The sequence below is a fragment of the Dromaius novaehollandiae genome, chromosome 10, assembly GCF_036370855.1.
Source record: "Dromaius novaehollandiae isolate bDroNov1 chromosome 10, bDroNov1.hap1, whole genome shotgun sequence".
Lineage (NCBI taxonomy): Eukaryota > Metazoa > Chordata > Aves > Casuariiformes > Dromaiidae > Dromaius > Dromaius novaehollandiae.
Window position 1 is genome coordinate 4,524,189 of NC_088107.1, and position 13,930 is coordinate 4,538,118.

A 13,930-nucleotide genomic window follows, 5' to 3' on the forward strand; every position below is an offset into this window, starting at 1 on the left:
TCAGCTAGGGCCTATTTCTCACTTTGTGTTTGGCCAGTGCTTATCACAAGCCTGTCCCACTGAAGTCCGAGCCTTACTGTAATGCATATAACTTATTATAAACTCAGTTTCCTTTAAGAAATTTAGATTAGTCCTGCAAGTTTCTCTTAGTTTTTTTGCCATTTACTTACAACCACACTAAAATGAAGACAAGCATCTTTATTGCAGGGCAATAGCTTCTTCAGTGTTATTGTAATATTGCTTAGTGAAAAGGGGGGGTGGTAATGACAGCAACATTGAGCTCCTTTGATATCTAATTTACTGTACTTTATTCTCTTCAGCTTAATGAACATAAATGCCCTACAGCTCACTCAAGCAGATAAGAATGCTTAATTAATAATACAATGATGGTCTCACGATAATTGTAATCCCCCAGAGTAATGGTCTATATAGTCTGTTTTGAGCTCACTCACAATCGCATCTGAAACAAGAGGCTTCTGATGAAACAATAGCTTTTCTTCCCACGTAAGCTGTAAGAACTTGCTCTACAGGCAAATCTCTGTCACGTTCTACTCATATTTTCAAATGAGAAAACATACGAAACATCACGGCAGGACTTTACATGCTGTTTGTGAATGACCTACTAACCAGCTATGTGTGCCATAGATAAACCAACAGGACACAACTGAACTATGCTCTCCAACTGGCAAAACAAACCCTAAATACCTTTTTTGTCTAGGTCAATGAAAAAGTCCCTCTACAGTAAATCAATACCTACTACATATCTCGTGCATCAGAGGTATCTTAGTATGTCAAAATTGCATATATGAGCTGACATAAAAACAAGATGCAGATAGGGTTAAAGAATACCATCAATACCTCTACACAAAACAAGTTTGGTTCTACTGATAAGCTATTCAGCACCTTTAAAAACAAACAAAATATATCATCTCTGCGTTTCCACAGAAAAAGGAGAAGGCAAGTTCAATTCTGATTTTAAAAGCTAGAGCCTAAAAATCTCTTCCTAATCACTATGAACAAACAGCACATAAAAGTGCCAGCCAAAAACCAGCCAGAAACAAAACTCAAAGTTCAATCACTTATGTTTCGCATCAGCCAAAGCAAGTGAACCAATGGCTAAAGTGTTACATAAACGCAGTATTTCCCCTGCTCCCCATGTAATAAAAAACAGCAATTCAAACAAAGAGATGGATAACCTTATAAACAAACAAAAAAAAAAACCAAAAAAAAAAAAAAAATCAGGCTCTAGTCAGGATCTGTAATTTCAAGCAGAAAAAACACAAGGTTATCCAACTTCTTTCAAACAAGAAAACAGCAGGAGGGGGGAAAGGGGAAAAAAATAAAATCAATTTCAACCTCTTCAGCTTGCCTGAAGTTCTAGAGCAAAATCTGAAACAACTAAAGTTATTAATTCAGCTACTTTTACTATGTGTGCTTAAGTCATTTATCTACATCAAACATACAGTTACTGTGTAATTAAAGCTGTTCAAACACAATACCTGGCTTTCTCCCAAACTACAATAATACTTTTCTTGCTACATATAGTGTTCCTAGAGTTTATATTTACATTTAAAGTGACACAGGGGAAAAAAAACAGCCCCGATTTCACATATAAAACAATTGGCTCCAAGCTGGTATGTTGAGAGCAAGAGTCTCACGGAACCCCATCATTACCCCAACATCAGCTAGGTGCTCAGTAGGAGTTAAAAAAGCAAACCAAATACTATGAAGGGAAGAGAGAACCAACATCACTATGCCACTGTATGAATCCATGTTTTGCATGCATCTTGCATGCTGTGTGCAGTTCTGAGTTCCTTTCCCAGAAAAGAAGAGTATAGTAGTACTGAAAATGGTTTAGGGAAAAGTAACAAGCATGATCGAGGGTGTGGATAACTTCTGTATAAGAACAATTAAGTAAGTTAGGATGCTTCAGCCTGAAAAAAGTCATTTAAAAGGGAGATATGAAAATATAACAGAGGTGTACAGAATCATGAGCAACGTGGACAGACTGGATAGGTACCGACTGCTGCCTCTTTGATAGAAGAGCTAAAAATTTAGCAGAAGCATGACTAAACATAAATGAAAAGTGTTTCTTGAAACAACAGGTAATAGACCTATAGAACTTGCCAAGAGATGCTGTAAATGCTACAACTTTAAAAGGGCTCAAAGGATGACTGAACAAGTTCGGGGGGAGCGAGGGGGGGAAAGGGAGGAGATGGCTGCATTAATGGTTACTAAAATATACGGAAACCACATCCAGCTCAGGAAATCCCTGAGCTAAGAATAGTTCGACGCTAGAAGAGAATACAGAGTAGTATAACATGTGCATCTCTATCTTGCTATTCCCTGGTCATTCATTTATAACCACCCCTGGAGAAAAGGCATTGGACTACCTGCATCTACAGTCTGACACACTGTAACTATCCTTAATGGCAAGTCATTCCTACAATACCTTTCCTTAAAAAGGGTTGCTTTTAGATACCTCCAAATATGTTTAAATATCCAATTAAAGTTTTCTTTGATATCATCACATAGCAATGGATTTCAGAAATTAACAGGAAATACCACTTCTGCATACAGTCACCAGCTTTTGGTACTTTTCAAGTTCACAATACACCTCTTCATTTTATTTTTTCCACCCCTAATAAAAACAAGCACGCAGCCAACTTTCCCTATGCCATTCTTCAAACAGTGCACTCTTCCCTCTTGATGGGCAACTTTTCAAGACTGTTGTAGTTAATAGCTCCTCAAGGAATACAATTTAATGCTTACAAATAGGAGCATGTAAGCAAAATTCATTACAAAATCCAAATCGCTGTAGCTCATTTTCCATAGTTATGTCACCCAGCTGTGTCAAAGAGGCTGCAGCAAATGGTTTTACTACATCCTTTCCCAAATTCTCATCCTTTCCTCAATCTTAATTACTAAGTGTACCTACTAGCTCTCACATCAAGTGAAGTGTCTGTTTCAAAGGATCTTCTCTACCATCCTCCAGCCTACTGGAATGTAGGGACTAGTACATCCTTTAAATAAAAATACTAGTTATACAATGAATTTGTTCTAAAGTAATAATAGGGAAAACTGTTATTATAAATAATCTCAAAAATAGCAGTAAAACCATTTAAAAGACATATTCTTTATTTGTAGTCTGGTAACTCCATCTGTAGGCACATGAATACAAAGCTCCGCTTTAAAAGACTGAATTAAGAGAATGAACCTATTCGAAGTTTCCATTCAGTGTTCATACAGACTCCCTGTTTCTCACCTGTCTGTTCCGTTCGTCCATTATTCTTGTGATCTGTATTTTCTTTCTCCCCATTTTCAGTCTCTTCTTTCCTTTGCTTTACAATCCAGAAATATATTTATCCAAGAAGTTTCACTCTTCAGTATTCTAACACATGATACAGTTTTCTTCTACCTTGTCTTCAACTTGATGAAAAGGTTCCTCTTTCCTGTTATAAACCCCTAAGAAAAAATAAAAGTTTAAAAAAGTTTAATGACATTTCTCTATAGTAATTTGCAAGTATGCATAAAATAATTCCCGTGATGAACCAAGTATTTTCATTAGTAAAATATGCTATTATATCAACTTTGTTCTGATTAAATAAACTCCAAATAGTTTGCTAGATGAAACCTAGGAACAGCAGATTAAAAAATGGCCGATAATTTCACACACTTTCATTGGCAGGCCTAAAAAATTAACACCTGACAAAGGGACAGGTGCTCACCACTCCGAGCATTAGGCATTCTTGAGTGAGATTTCAAAAATTTACCCACAAAGTTTTGGTAGACCCCACTCATTATTTTAGAAAACCTTATAGAACCTTATATTACTTCTGTGTTTCCTTTTTGCCTCATTACATTATCATCACAGTAATTAAACAAAGTCATGACAGTATCAAATTTCAATTCATAAACTAATTTTCATCCCATTTAATAAGCCAAAATTGGGGTTTCCTGGAGCAAAAAGGGGCTGAGGAAGAACAGAGGAGGAAAGAGGAAATATTTTTACTTAAAAAGGGTAAAGGCCTTAAAATTCATTTTCTCAACGGAACTAATTCACAGCTACCAAGACACCAACGATTAATTAAGAAATTCACAAGGGTTCTGTCTCTATGATAACCTATATATCGCACATTTACCAACAAACCAATTACTAGTCCAGCACCTTTGTCAGTTTGGTAAATTGTTTAGAAAGATTAAGGTGCCTGCAAACTTGAAAAGCAAGAAAGCCATCATATTATTTTTGCCTTGTACTAATACACCACTCAAATTGACTTAAACAACATTGACATTAACAAACATCAAATGAGTTATCTGTCAAAAAAGCCATATGCTAAATATACTGACTGTAGAATAGTATTAATTCAACAGAACTGGAGGACGACTGAAAATAGCTAGCCCACAGAATATCAAACTACACTACCATTCAAACATTAAATAGGTACAACTTATTCAGAATAAGTATTACTACCTAATATTCATTAAAATACATGAAAACAGCCACAGAATTAATTTGCAACCTAACTTTCCAACCCAAAATGCCTTTCAAAAAAATCAACCTTTGTGCATTTTGTTATGGGTGTCACACTTGTCGAAAGTGGTGCAACCACATCACCGTCAGACAGTTAATAAGTACAGACAGCAAAAGGCGATTAGTCACCGGCTACACTTCACAATACATTCAATCTACGCTGAAGAAACAACCATGACGCACCGATGCTGATGCAGCTCTGGCAGGGGAAGAGGTGAAGGAACATCACAAGATGAAGAGATGTGATTTTAGATTCACCTGATATGAACAAAGGACTTATTGGAAAAATACCATAAAATGCCCAACAGTATTTAGAAACAGTACTCTACAGAATTTAAGTCTGAACAAGCACAAAGATTATGTGATGTCCGTTGGTCAAGAGCATGTGTGCTAAATGTTATTTATACATCAGAATACTTGAAGCATGCATCAGTGTTGCATTCCCTGCATTTTCTTCAAGAAAAAATTTTCTTTTGAGGAGCTGCTAAAAAAAGGATTAATAGACAGAGATCTAATTAAGGCCAGATGAGCAAGCCTCTATGAAGTCAGTAGCATGCTGCAAATATTTTACATGGGAAAAAAAACAGTTGGCATATATATTTCTACTTTTTTGTTGAAAAATCATCAAGAATATCTACTGAACTCCATCACACTTCAATTTAGGTTTTAAAAACAAAAACAAAAAAACAAACACCTCCCCCCCAAAACCCCAAACTCATCCTATGATCACAAATTAACTTCAGCTCTCCAAAAATCTGTTTCTATTCCTTTTACAAACGGAACAAAGTTCTCTCAATGAGCTGCTATTAAAAACTTCGGTCTCTCCTTTGTGCGTGGCCCCACTTTTTACATACCGTATGTTATTCAAACAGTTCTCTCAACACAGAATTAGCTGATTCCTTCCTTTGGTATTTACTAGTGCTCACCATCATAACTAGTACATCAGAATAACCACCACATGTCAGACCAAAGATGCATCTAGTCCATCATTCATCTGTGGCTATTAACAAATAACACTAGTATGGTAAAGGAGGGATATAGAAATAGGATAAGTATTTATCACTTAGGAGTAGTATCTACGAAGTATTTTCTCGATTGATTTCCAAATCAATCACTTGAGCAATACGTGGAATCTTAGATTTAATAGCTCTTCATCAAATTTTCTTCCATGAATATTTCTTCTGAATCCATGTAAACTTTTAGCATGCAGAAGCAAGGAGTTCCACAGTTTAATTACACATCACAATAAAAGATACATCCTTTTGTTTAAGTCTATACTGCTAATTATATTTGACATGCCCAGCTGTTGCATTAGATGAGTGAATGATCAGTCATCTTCCCCTTCACGTCAGTCCTGATTTTAAGGCTTGTGTTGTCTTCGTTTAGATTTTCAAAGTTTAAAAAAAAAAAAAAAATCCTACTCTGCTCAATCACTCCTTGCACAAAAGCCATTCTCTGGCCAGCCAGCCTGTCCGCCTCTCTCCCTTTCCAGTTGCACACTGTTCTTTCTCAAATGAAAGGATCAGTAGCATTCACAGTATCCAAGACACTGCGTATATGAAATTCATGATAAGCTATCATAAATTTATACAGAGGCATAATAGTATTTTAATGTTCTACTGAGTTAGAAATACACCTAGGCAAATTTAATAGTTCTTATTTTTTTCCTGAGGAACTCCAGCAAGAACAGACAAATGATTCAGTGCTCCAGAACACGATTTGAGAACTTCTATTTGGGACCACACACTTCCTTCCTACAATTCTATCTCATTCACTCATACCTTCCAACTCCTATAAGGGCTATTCAAAAGTGAGACTATGCAATGAATAAAATAAGGAGATTATAGGGGAATAGAGTAGACAAGAGGGGAAATGTGATCATGTAACACATATAATACATGCAATCATGTATTATACAATACATGCACTGAAGAGACAAAATAAAAGATGCACCAACATTTTCCATGAGCTAATGGAAGAAACAATAGGAGGGAAATGGTATTATCTTCTTCAGGAGCCAGCACATGAACGGAAACAGTCATTTTCACCAACACTTTGTTAAAGTTTTGGGATGCTATTTCAAGATTGTTAAAGTTAGCATACTCTACTAGGCATAAGCTCTTCCAACAAATCCATTTCTCAATTACCATTTCCACATTATCAGTCCTGTTTGCCTCTTATCTCAGGTCTACTACTTTCTTCCAAATCAAGCACTTTCCTCACTTCACAAATTGCAAATTGCCATTAGCATGTCTGATGCCAGTCAGCGACAGCCTTTCCCCCTTCTCCACAGGCTGCAAAGGAGAGCAGAAACCTGGTTTTGAAATACGTTTGCCAAAGGCACATCAGCTCTGGAATGCAGCATCCCTTTCACATCGAAGTCACATACAAGATGATTTTCAAAGCTAAGAATCAAAACCTAAGCTCAGCATGAGCTCTAGAGTAGAGGGGAGATTGATACTAACTATAAAACCAGAGTAAATCATGCTGTTAAAATACAGTTTTCACACATGCTTAGAACATTCAAATGGAAGCTCCCACCAGTAACCAACACACATCACATTTCTCATGGGACCAACATCTTTCTAATCCTTGATTACGTCAGGTTTCTCTTTCAAAAAAAGTCTCAAATAAATTCCTTTGCACTGTATATTAACCATTTAAATTTTTATATTAAGTTGCAGTATTATTTTCCTCCTTGATTAGCAATAAAACCAGTGAGATTGCATCCACTATACTGTTATATCAAAAACATAATTAGCAAAGTTTTAAATTCCCCTAAATCACAGCTCTACTGCAAAAGTATTAAATCAAAGCTATTTCACCTAGGCCATCTAGAAAACTTTGGCCAAATAAAGGAAAATTAGCAGATAAATAATCAACGCACGCTTTATTTCTGAAAGTAAATGAGAAGCCAACATTAAATAACCTGACTAAAGGTAAAGTTCTACTTCCTTAAGTAACAATCAAATTACAGCCACTAAAACAGCTTTAGATCTATTTTCATGGGCACTCACGAGAAAAATCTCATTTTTTGTAAGAATTTCAGGCATCCATTAAACTAAACGATAAGAGTAAGCCAAGGAAAAGAAGAAAAATCCCATGTGTTTCATGATGTGCTTCAAAGAGAAGACATTGCCAGTTTGCAGTAATAGTGATACGAAAACTGTGTTAGTAATTGTCCAGATTAAACCAAGAAAATTTGGAAGAAAGACTACTTTTATGCAATAATAGAGGTTTCTTTTCTCATCCCATAACATATAGGGAAATGTCACACTGAACACTGAAAGGCAAGAGAACCACATGCAAAATAAATCCTTATGACTGCATATTTTCAACAACCCAGGGCAGTTGGTTTGTTGTCAAGGTTGCGTATAATTTCCACAAATAGTGGAAGATATATAACTTTAGCACAAACTATATTTGACCTATTTAAGCTATATTGGTGCAGAATTCCACAAGGCCTTGAAGGCTCCTCACAGAATGAGTTCGGAATAACTGCGTCAGAACTGCATGCCTTCCATTCGCTTTCCACTAATTTCCCTCCACCTCTGACAGTTTTTTTTTCCTTAGAACCTTCATTTCACCATCATGGTTCCAGATTATATCTGACCATAACTTCATCATCGTAGCTCATTTACTGAAATGCACACAAAGAAACAAGTATGTGGATGTCATAATTTGCCAGATAACTCTCAGAAATCATAGCTGCATGAAAACAGTTTCATAGAGATGCATCTCACCTTGGTAAGCCTTACTTAAGGCTTCCTAAATAACAAGCACAATAATTTTGACTAAATTAAAATTAACAGGTCTTTTTCTAGTCTTTAAAGAGGTGGTGGCAGCTATTGTTGTAGATTTGGCTACTTCATCTCCTAGCATGAGCTGACAGGCTTAGACTGCACAACCAAATCAAGGCTGAATTGCACATTCGCTGGTAGTTCTAACTAATACTTTGCATCCTGTCCAAGGATGTGACAAGAATATAAACATTTACATATTTATCAAGATGGAAGAGAAGTCTATCACCAGATGCTGACCATTCTACATTTACCAGAGCAGATAACAAAAAGTGTCTCATTTTGCTATAGCAAGTGTAAATACACATGTAAGTGTCCTCCCTCCCCACCCAACAGATTTAAGTGGAAATAACTAGTGAAAATTAAGAGTCAAAGGATAACTTCACCAAAATAATTAATCAAAAGGTCAAAAAGGTGTAGAAAGCTAGGTCAAATATGATTCTCAGAGTCCATTTCACTGTCATAGAACAGTGAGAGATAGGAGCATTTTCTCCTTCATACTCTCAAATAGAATACAAGCCTCCAGACACCTTTTTTCTTAGTCTCATACTACATGTACAAGATCCATACGCTCAGAGTTGGATCCGCACTGAAACGTGTTTGAGAGCTGCAGGGTATTTGTGTGTTCTAGATGTTCTGCCAGCCCTGCTCCAAAACTCATTGCTCTACCACTTACAGAGCTGGATTTTAAAATAAGACTTCAAGCACAGGGACTCTTCCTTCCTATACGTTTTCACTTAACAGATGAAGCTCAAATTCTCACTGGTTCCCCCCTTCCTCCCCCAAGAAATGTGCAAAACACTAACAAAAATATTTCCTACAACCACAATTCTATAGCCCTGTCATCATACATCACTGTTGATGAGTAATGTAAAATGCAAGTGTAAAACAGCAGCAAATCAGACCCCTTCAAAACAGGACATGTTATCATCAACTCTCACGCGTCTCGCTATAGTGCGATCTTCGGAAATAAATTCTTTCTCCATCCTCATTTTTGAGGTCATTCTTCTAAACGCAAGTAGAGCCTTACAGTAAATGAGACTGGCCTCAGAGCTCCAAGGTCCTCAGCTAGCAAGTGATACAGAAATACTGTTATAAAACAATAATACAACATTTAGCCAAAGTAACTTATAAAAAATGTGGGACAACATAAAAACCAGGAAGCCATAAACAATTCTCTTTTTTATAATCTTTTTATGCATCATAAAACACTGTTTCTTTTATTTGGGAAGAACACCACATGCTTTTGATACTAGGCCATTTAAGTAGACTGTACTTCTAAAATAAACTGGATTTACGGAACTTTGTAACTGAACATGGTCCACAATTTCCACATTAAAAACACAAATTAGTAGCTCTCAAATAAATTTGTTAAGTTATACAGCTTTTCAAAATGAGTTTTCAAGGTTTATTACATAAGATCTTAAAGTACTTCCAAAAACCTGGTCTTACTGAAGAACTGCAATTCCTAAATACTAGTTAGATAAGCACGTGCTCAGAATGGCCTTTTCTGCCACTCTCTTATAAGGAAGACTGAATAACTATATTTTCTTGCAGACAGAACTACAGAAACCTAGAAAACTGGAGTTGTATGAAAAATGAATGGAGACTCCAATCATATACTTTTTTAAACAAATTTTACTGCTCCTTGCAAGTGTGGCATTGTCCTGGTTCAGAGAGAGAGCCAGAAATTTTGCTATCATTAATTATCTGAAGTCAAATGGATTCACATTTCAATTAAACTCAACATTCAAATCTTTTTTGCTTTGTTATACTGCTATAACCTTTTTTCCTGGACTATTACCTAGGTCAAAAAAGTATATACCATCCTATTTTGAGCATTTACATACTCTAGAAGCAAAGGAGCCAATACTACCTGTATAAACATATCTTTACTACATACATTTTATTCCCTTATTTCCATCCATAAATTTGGTCTTGATAGCTTCTTAGAGAATTTATATCTTCTCATTCCACAAAAAAGTTTACAAACCAGACAGAAAATAGGATCTGGAAATCAATGAATCAACAAGGGGAGAAAGAGAACCACAGGAAAAAAAAAAAGTAGATTTTGAATACTAGATTAAAATGCAACTTTAGATAGAAACAGAACTTCAGTATTAGCTAATATCAAGAATTCTGTTGCCAGATGTCTACAAACTGATTAAGAAAATGGCTGGATAGAAGAGCAGTCTCCATGCTCTGGAGAGTCTCTCAAGAAACTCGCTCCTAGTTTATCACCCATTTTGTTGAAAGATGAGACTTTTCCATGCTACACTAAAATACCCACAAAGAAATACAATTCTGAACACTGTCGCAAACAAAACCTAATTCTTAATAGCTGGGGCCTGAAAGACTCATGGAGAATAAACTCGTCTGCCAGGAAAAAAAGCACAGCTATTAGAACCATGGTAGTTTGATCATAATTTTAAATCTTTTTGACCAGATAATCCTCTCCTTGTTTTCAGTTATAGCTCTCAGGAAAGATATGACCTAGATGCAGAAACCAGTAGGGATGGGTTATACAGCTGCTTTCACAAAGTGACAATAATGGCCCTTTAGCCTTAAAATGGCGGGAACTCCACCTCTGCAATTATTCAGAACTTGACTAGTCAAGGCCCTGAGCTACCCGATAGAAGCTGACCCTGCTCCGAAGGGGCGGTTGTATCAGATGATCTCCAGAGGTCCCTTTCAGCCAATATGATCTTCCATAAAATTTACGCAAGTTTCTATAAAACTTAGGAAAATTGTACTTCAGGACTACCATTTTTGAAAGGCCTTGCGGAATCAAAATAGTAAGACGATTACAATCAAGTGCAAATATAACCAATACATGCAGAAGAGACTATGCTATGAGCGCTACACTTCAAAACTTACCTCATAACCGTTTTTAGTGAATCTGTGAGAAAGTGCAGAAATATTACAAGCAAGCACCTTCCCATCTGAATTACAGAAATATATCCACATGAATCTCCAAAACTACAGCTTAGGGGCTGGATGTTGAAATCACTAGGGGGTTGGGAGGTCCTGAGTGGCAACAGGAACAAAGTTAACAAATGCCCCTAGCAAAATAACTTAAAATCACTGCTCAAAGTTAGGCCACACTTCGACTGAAGCAAGTCCCAGAACACGTAATTTTGCATTCATGAACAATGCCAAAAATATATAAAGGCCTCACACAGTACTATACTTAAGGTTAGATGTAATTGCTCCATGAAGAAACACAGAAGCATTCAGAGGTACTTTTTACTTAGTTTAAAATCCATTATGTTTCCTAACTTTCACAATGACAACAAGCTCTTAAGTGTGACCATAAGCACTTAAATCCAGATTTTTAAACTCACAGACCTCTCTGTGCAACACCATGAGCCACATAAGGCTTCTTTCCTGATCTAAAATAGGTAAGATATATTAAATATTTCTCAAGACCAAACAGAGGTATACTGCCTTGAGGTCACTGAAAAGCAGCATAGCCATCTTAGGCTACTTTGAATCTGTAAAAGCTGTGGAGGGTTAATCACCACATGGCAAAAATGGCACAAAGAGCCACATGTTTTGTTATCAAAACCCTTTCCTGCCTCAATAGGAGGCAGCCACCAGGATGTACCTTCCAAAATGCTGATGACGGGCATTTCTACTAGAAACAGCTTTAAATTATACATCATTTCACACACAATAAGTGTCACTAAAAAGAGCTCTCCTTTGTTACAGGAGACGGAGCAGAAACCAGTGCAATTAGCTTTTTACATTCATCTTGGTGGAAGTCACTAGGACCGTGCTGCTCTTCTCATCTGGGAAAGAATTTCATTTCTTTAAAGTTGCCCTAGGGATTCAGAGTCAGCTGTAAACACACCTTCCTAAACATAACAGCATTGGTAATTAACTAAATAAATAACACCTGACCGCTGACAGTGTGGACAATCAAAAGGTCCTTTATAATGTTTTTCTTCATCTTACAGCAGAACATAAAACATCCAAAGGAGACAGTTTCCATTGAAGGTATTTACCAACTAGCATAGAGCTTTCTTCTGGTTTTGCAACACCTTAACACTTTTCAATCTTCTTCAGCCTCATTGATGCATCCTTAGATAACACTTAAAACTTGTTACATGCTGCTAAATTAAATCATTGTTTTAAGACAAAGTAGTATCATTGGGATTTCTACTTCCAGCAGTCTTCCTATTTTATCAGTTATTTTAGTGATACTCAGGCTTTAATTAGTGCTACCTTGGCTCATTACTTTTCCCATCTCAACTTTTCAAGTTTATCAGTAGAGTAGAAGAATACAGTTAATCTTATCTGGGGAACGTGCACTCATTGCAAAGGGATCACAGTTCACTATCTCAGCGTTCCCTGCAATACCTCTGTCCCACTTCTTGCATCTACACTCATCTCAAAGAAAACCATTAGAGCAAAGTGGAGGATGTATAATGAATGAGACTGGGGGCTGCAAATGCATAGAGGATGGTTTCACAGTTATGACAGCTGAATATTGTACTAAAGTACTGAATTGATTTGGTCAGATTCCTGTGAAATTCTAGACAAGTTGCATCATCAAATTTTTCATATATGTGGTCAGTCACTGCTTCCTTCATTTTACAGATAATAAATCGAAAGCTTTGCTCTGAATTGTTAACATTATAGCTGAATGCAGTGTGAGCAGTACTTGAAACACGAACAACACCATGCTGAAGCAACCTTAAAAATTCAGGTTCCTGACACTGCTAATTAGGCATTCTTATCCATAAAGGGTATTGTCCTTTTTGCCTCTGAGCTCTGTATGATTTAATAGCCCTGTAATAATAACAACTAACCCCGTACCAAGAGTACTGAGTTTTGGGGTTCTTTTTGGGTTTTTTTTGTTTGTTTGGTTTTTTGGGTTTTTTTTTTTTTTTGGTTTGGTTTTTTTGCTACTATTACAATCATTCCTACATACATAACCTACATGTAAATCAACCGAACATTTAGAAACTAAAAACTGGACAAAAACCAACATACCTCTATATAAGTTCTGATGTATCTGAACCACATCTCACAGCTAGTTTACATAGCAAAAAAAAACAAAAAACAAAAAAAACCATAAAACCACACACACACATAAGCACCTCAAAGCAGCATCAGGAAAAACACAAAAACAGCTGGATACTTTTACACATAAATCAAAAGTAAACCTGCTGCCAACTAAGCTGACTCAAAGAAAACAACATCTTGACATAAAATCTAAAACTTACAGAAACTAAGGCAGGGAAATCCTATTCAAAACACACCACATGGTATAGGGCAGTGTTATGAGGTTTATTACCCTTCAAAAACTCTCTCTAAAATTGTATTTAAATTTCACAGGCTACACTTCAGATCCTTGGTAGGAAATGTCAAATAAGCAATTTTCCAGTTAAGTAAAACAAGAGTCTGTTCTCAGTATATTAAAACTCATCAGTGTATAACTGGCAGGGTTTCCCAGGGAAAGAATAGAAATCATAGGACATTTTTCCTTAGGAAGTACATACATGAAAGGTATTTGATAACCAGTGTTCATCGGTTTCTTCTAATAGCAAAATCAAAAGATAAACATAAATTATGAGATCATCTTATTTAA

General features: G+C 36.3%; 1 protein-coding gene across 11 annotated transcripts in view; it reads right to left on the reverse strand.

The window, feature by feature from the left end:
- Positions 1–13,930, reverse strand: part of MEF2A (myocyte enhancer factor 2A) — a 97,644-nt gene that overhangs the window by 56,151 nt on the left and 27,563 nt on the right. For all 11 annotated transcript variants that reach the window (XM_064517905.1, XM_064517902.1, XM_026121674.2 and 8 more), the window contains one exon: positions 3,266–3,465. In XM_064517905.1, the coding sequence (XP_064373975.1) occupies positions 3,266–3,319 (54 nt within the window). In that variant the 5' untranslated portion in view covers positions 3,320–3,465. The remainder of the gene's footprint in view (positions 1–3,265; positions 3,466–13,930) is intronic.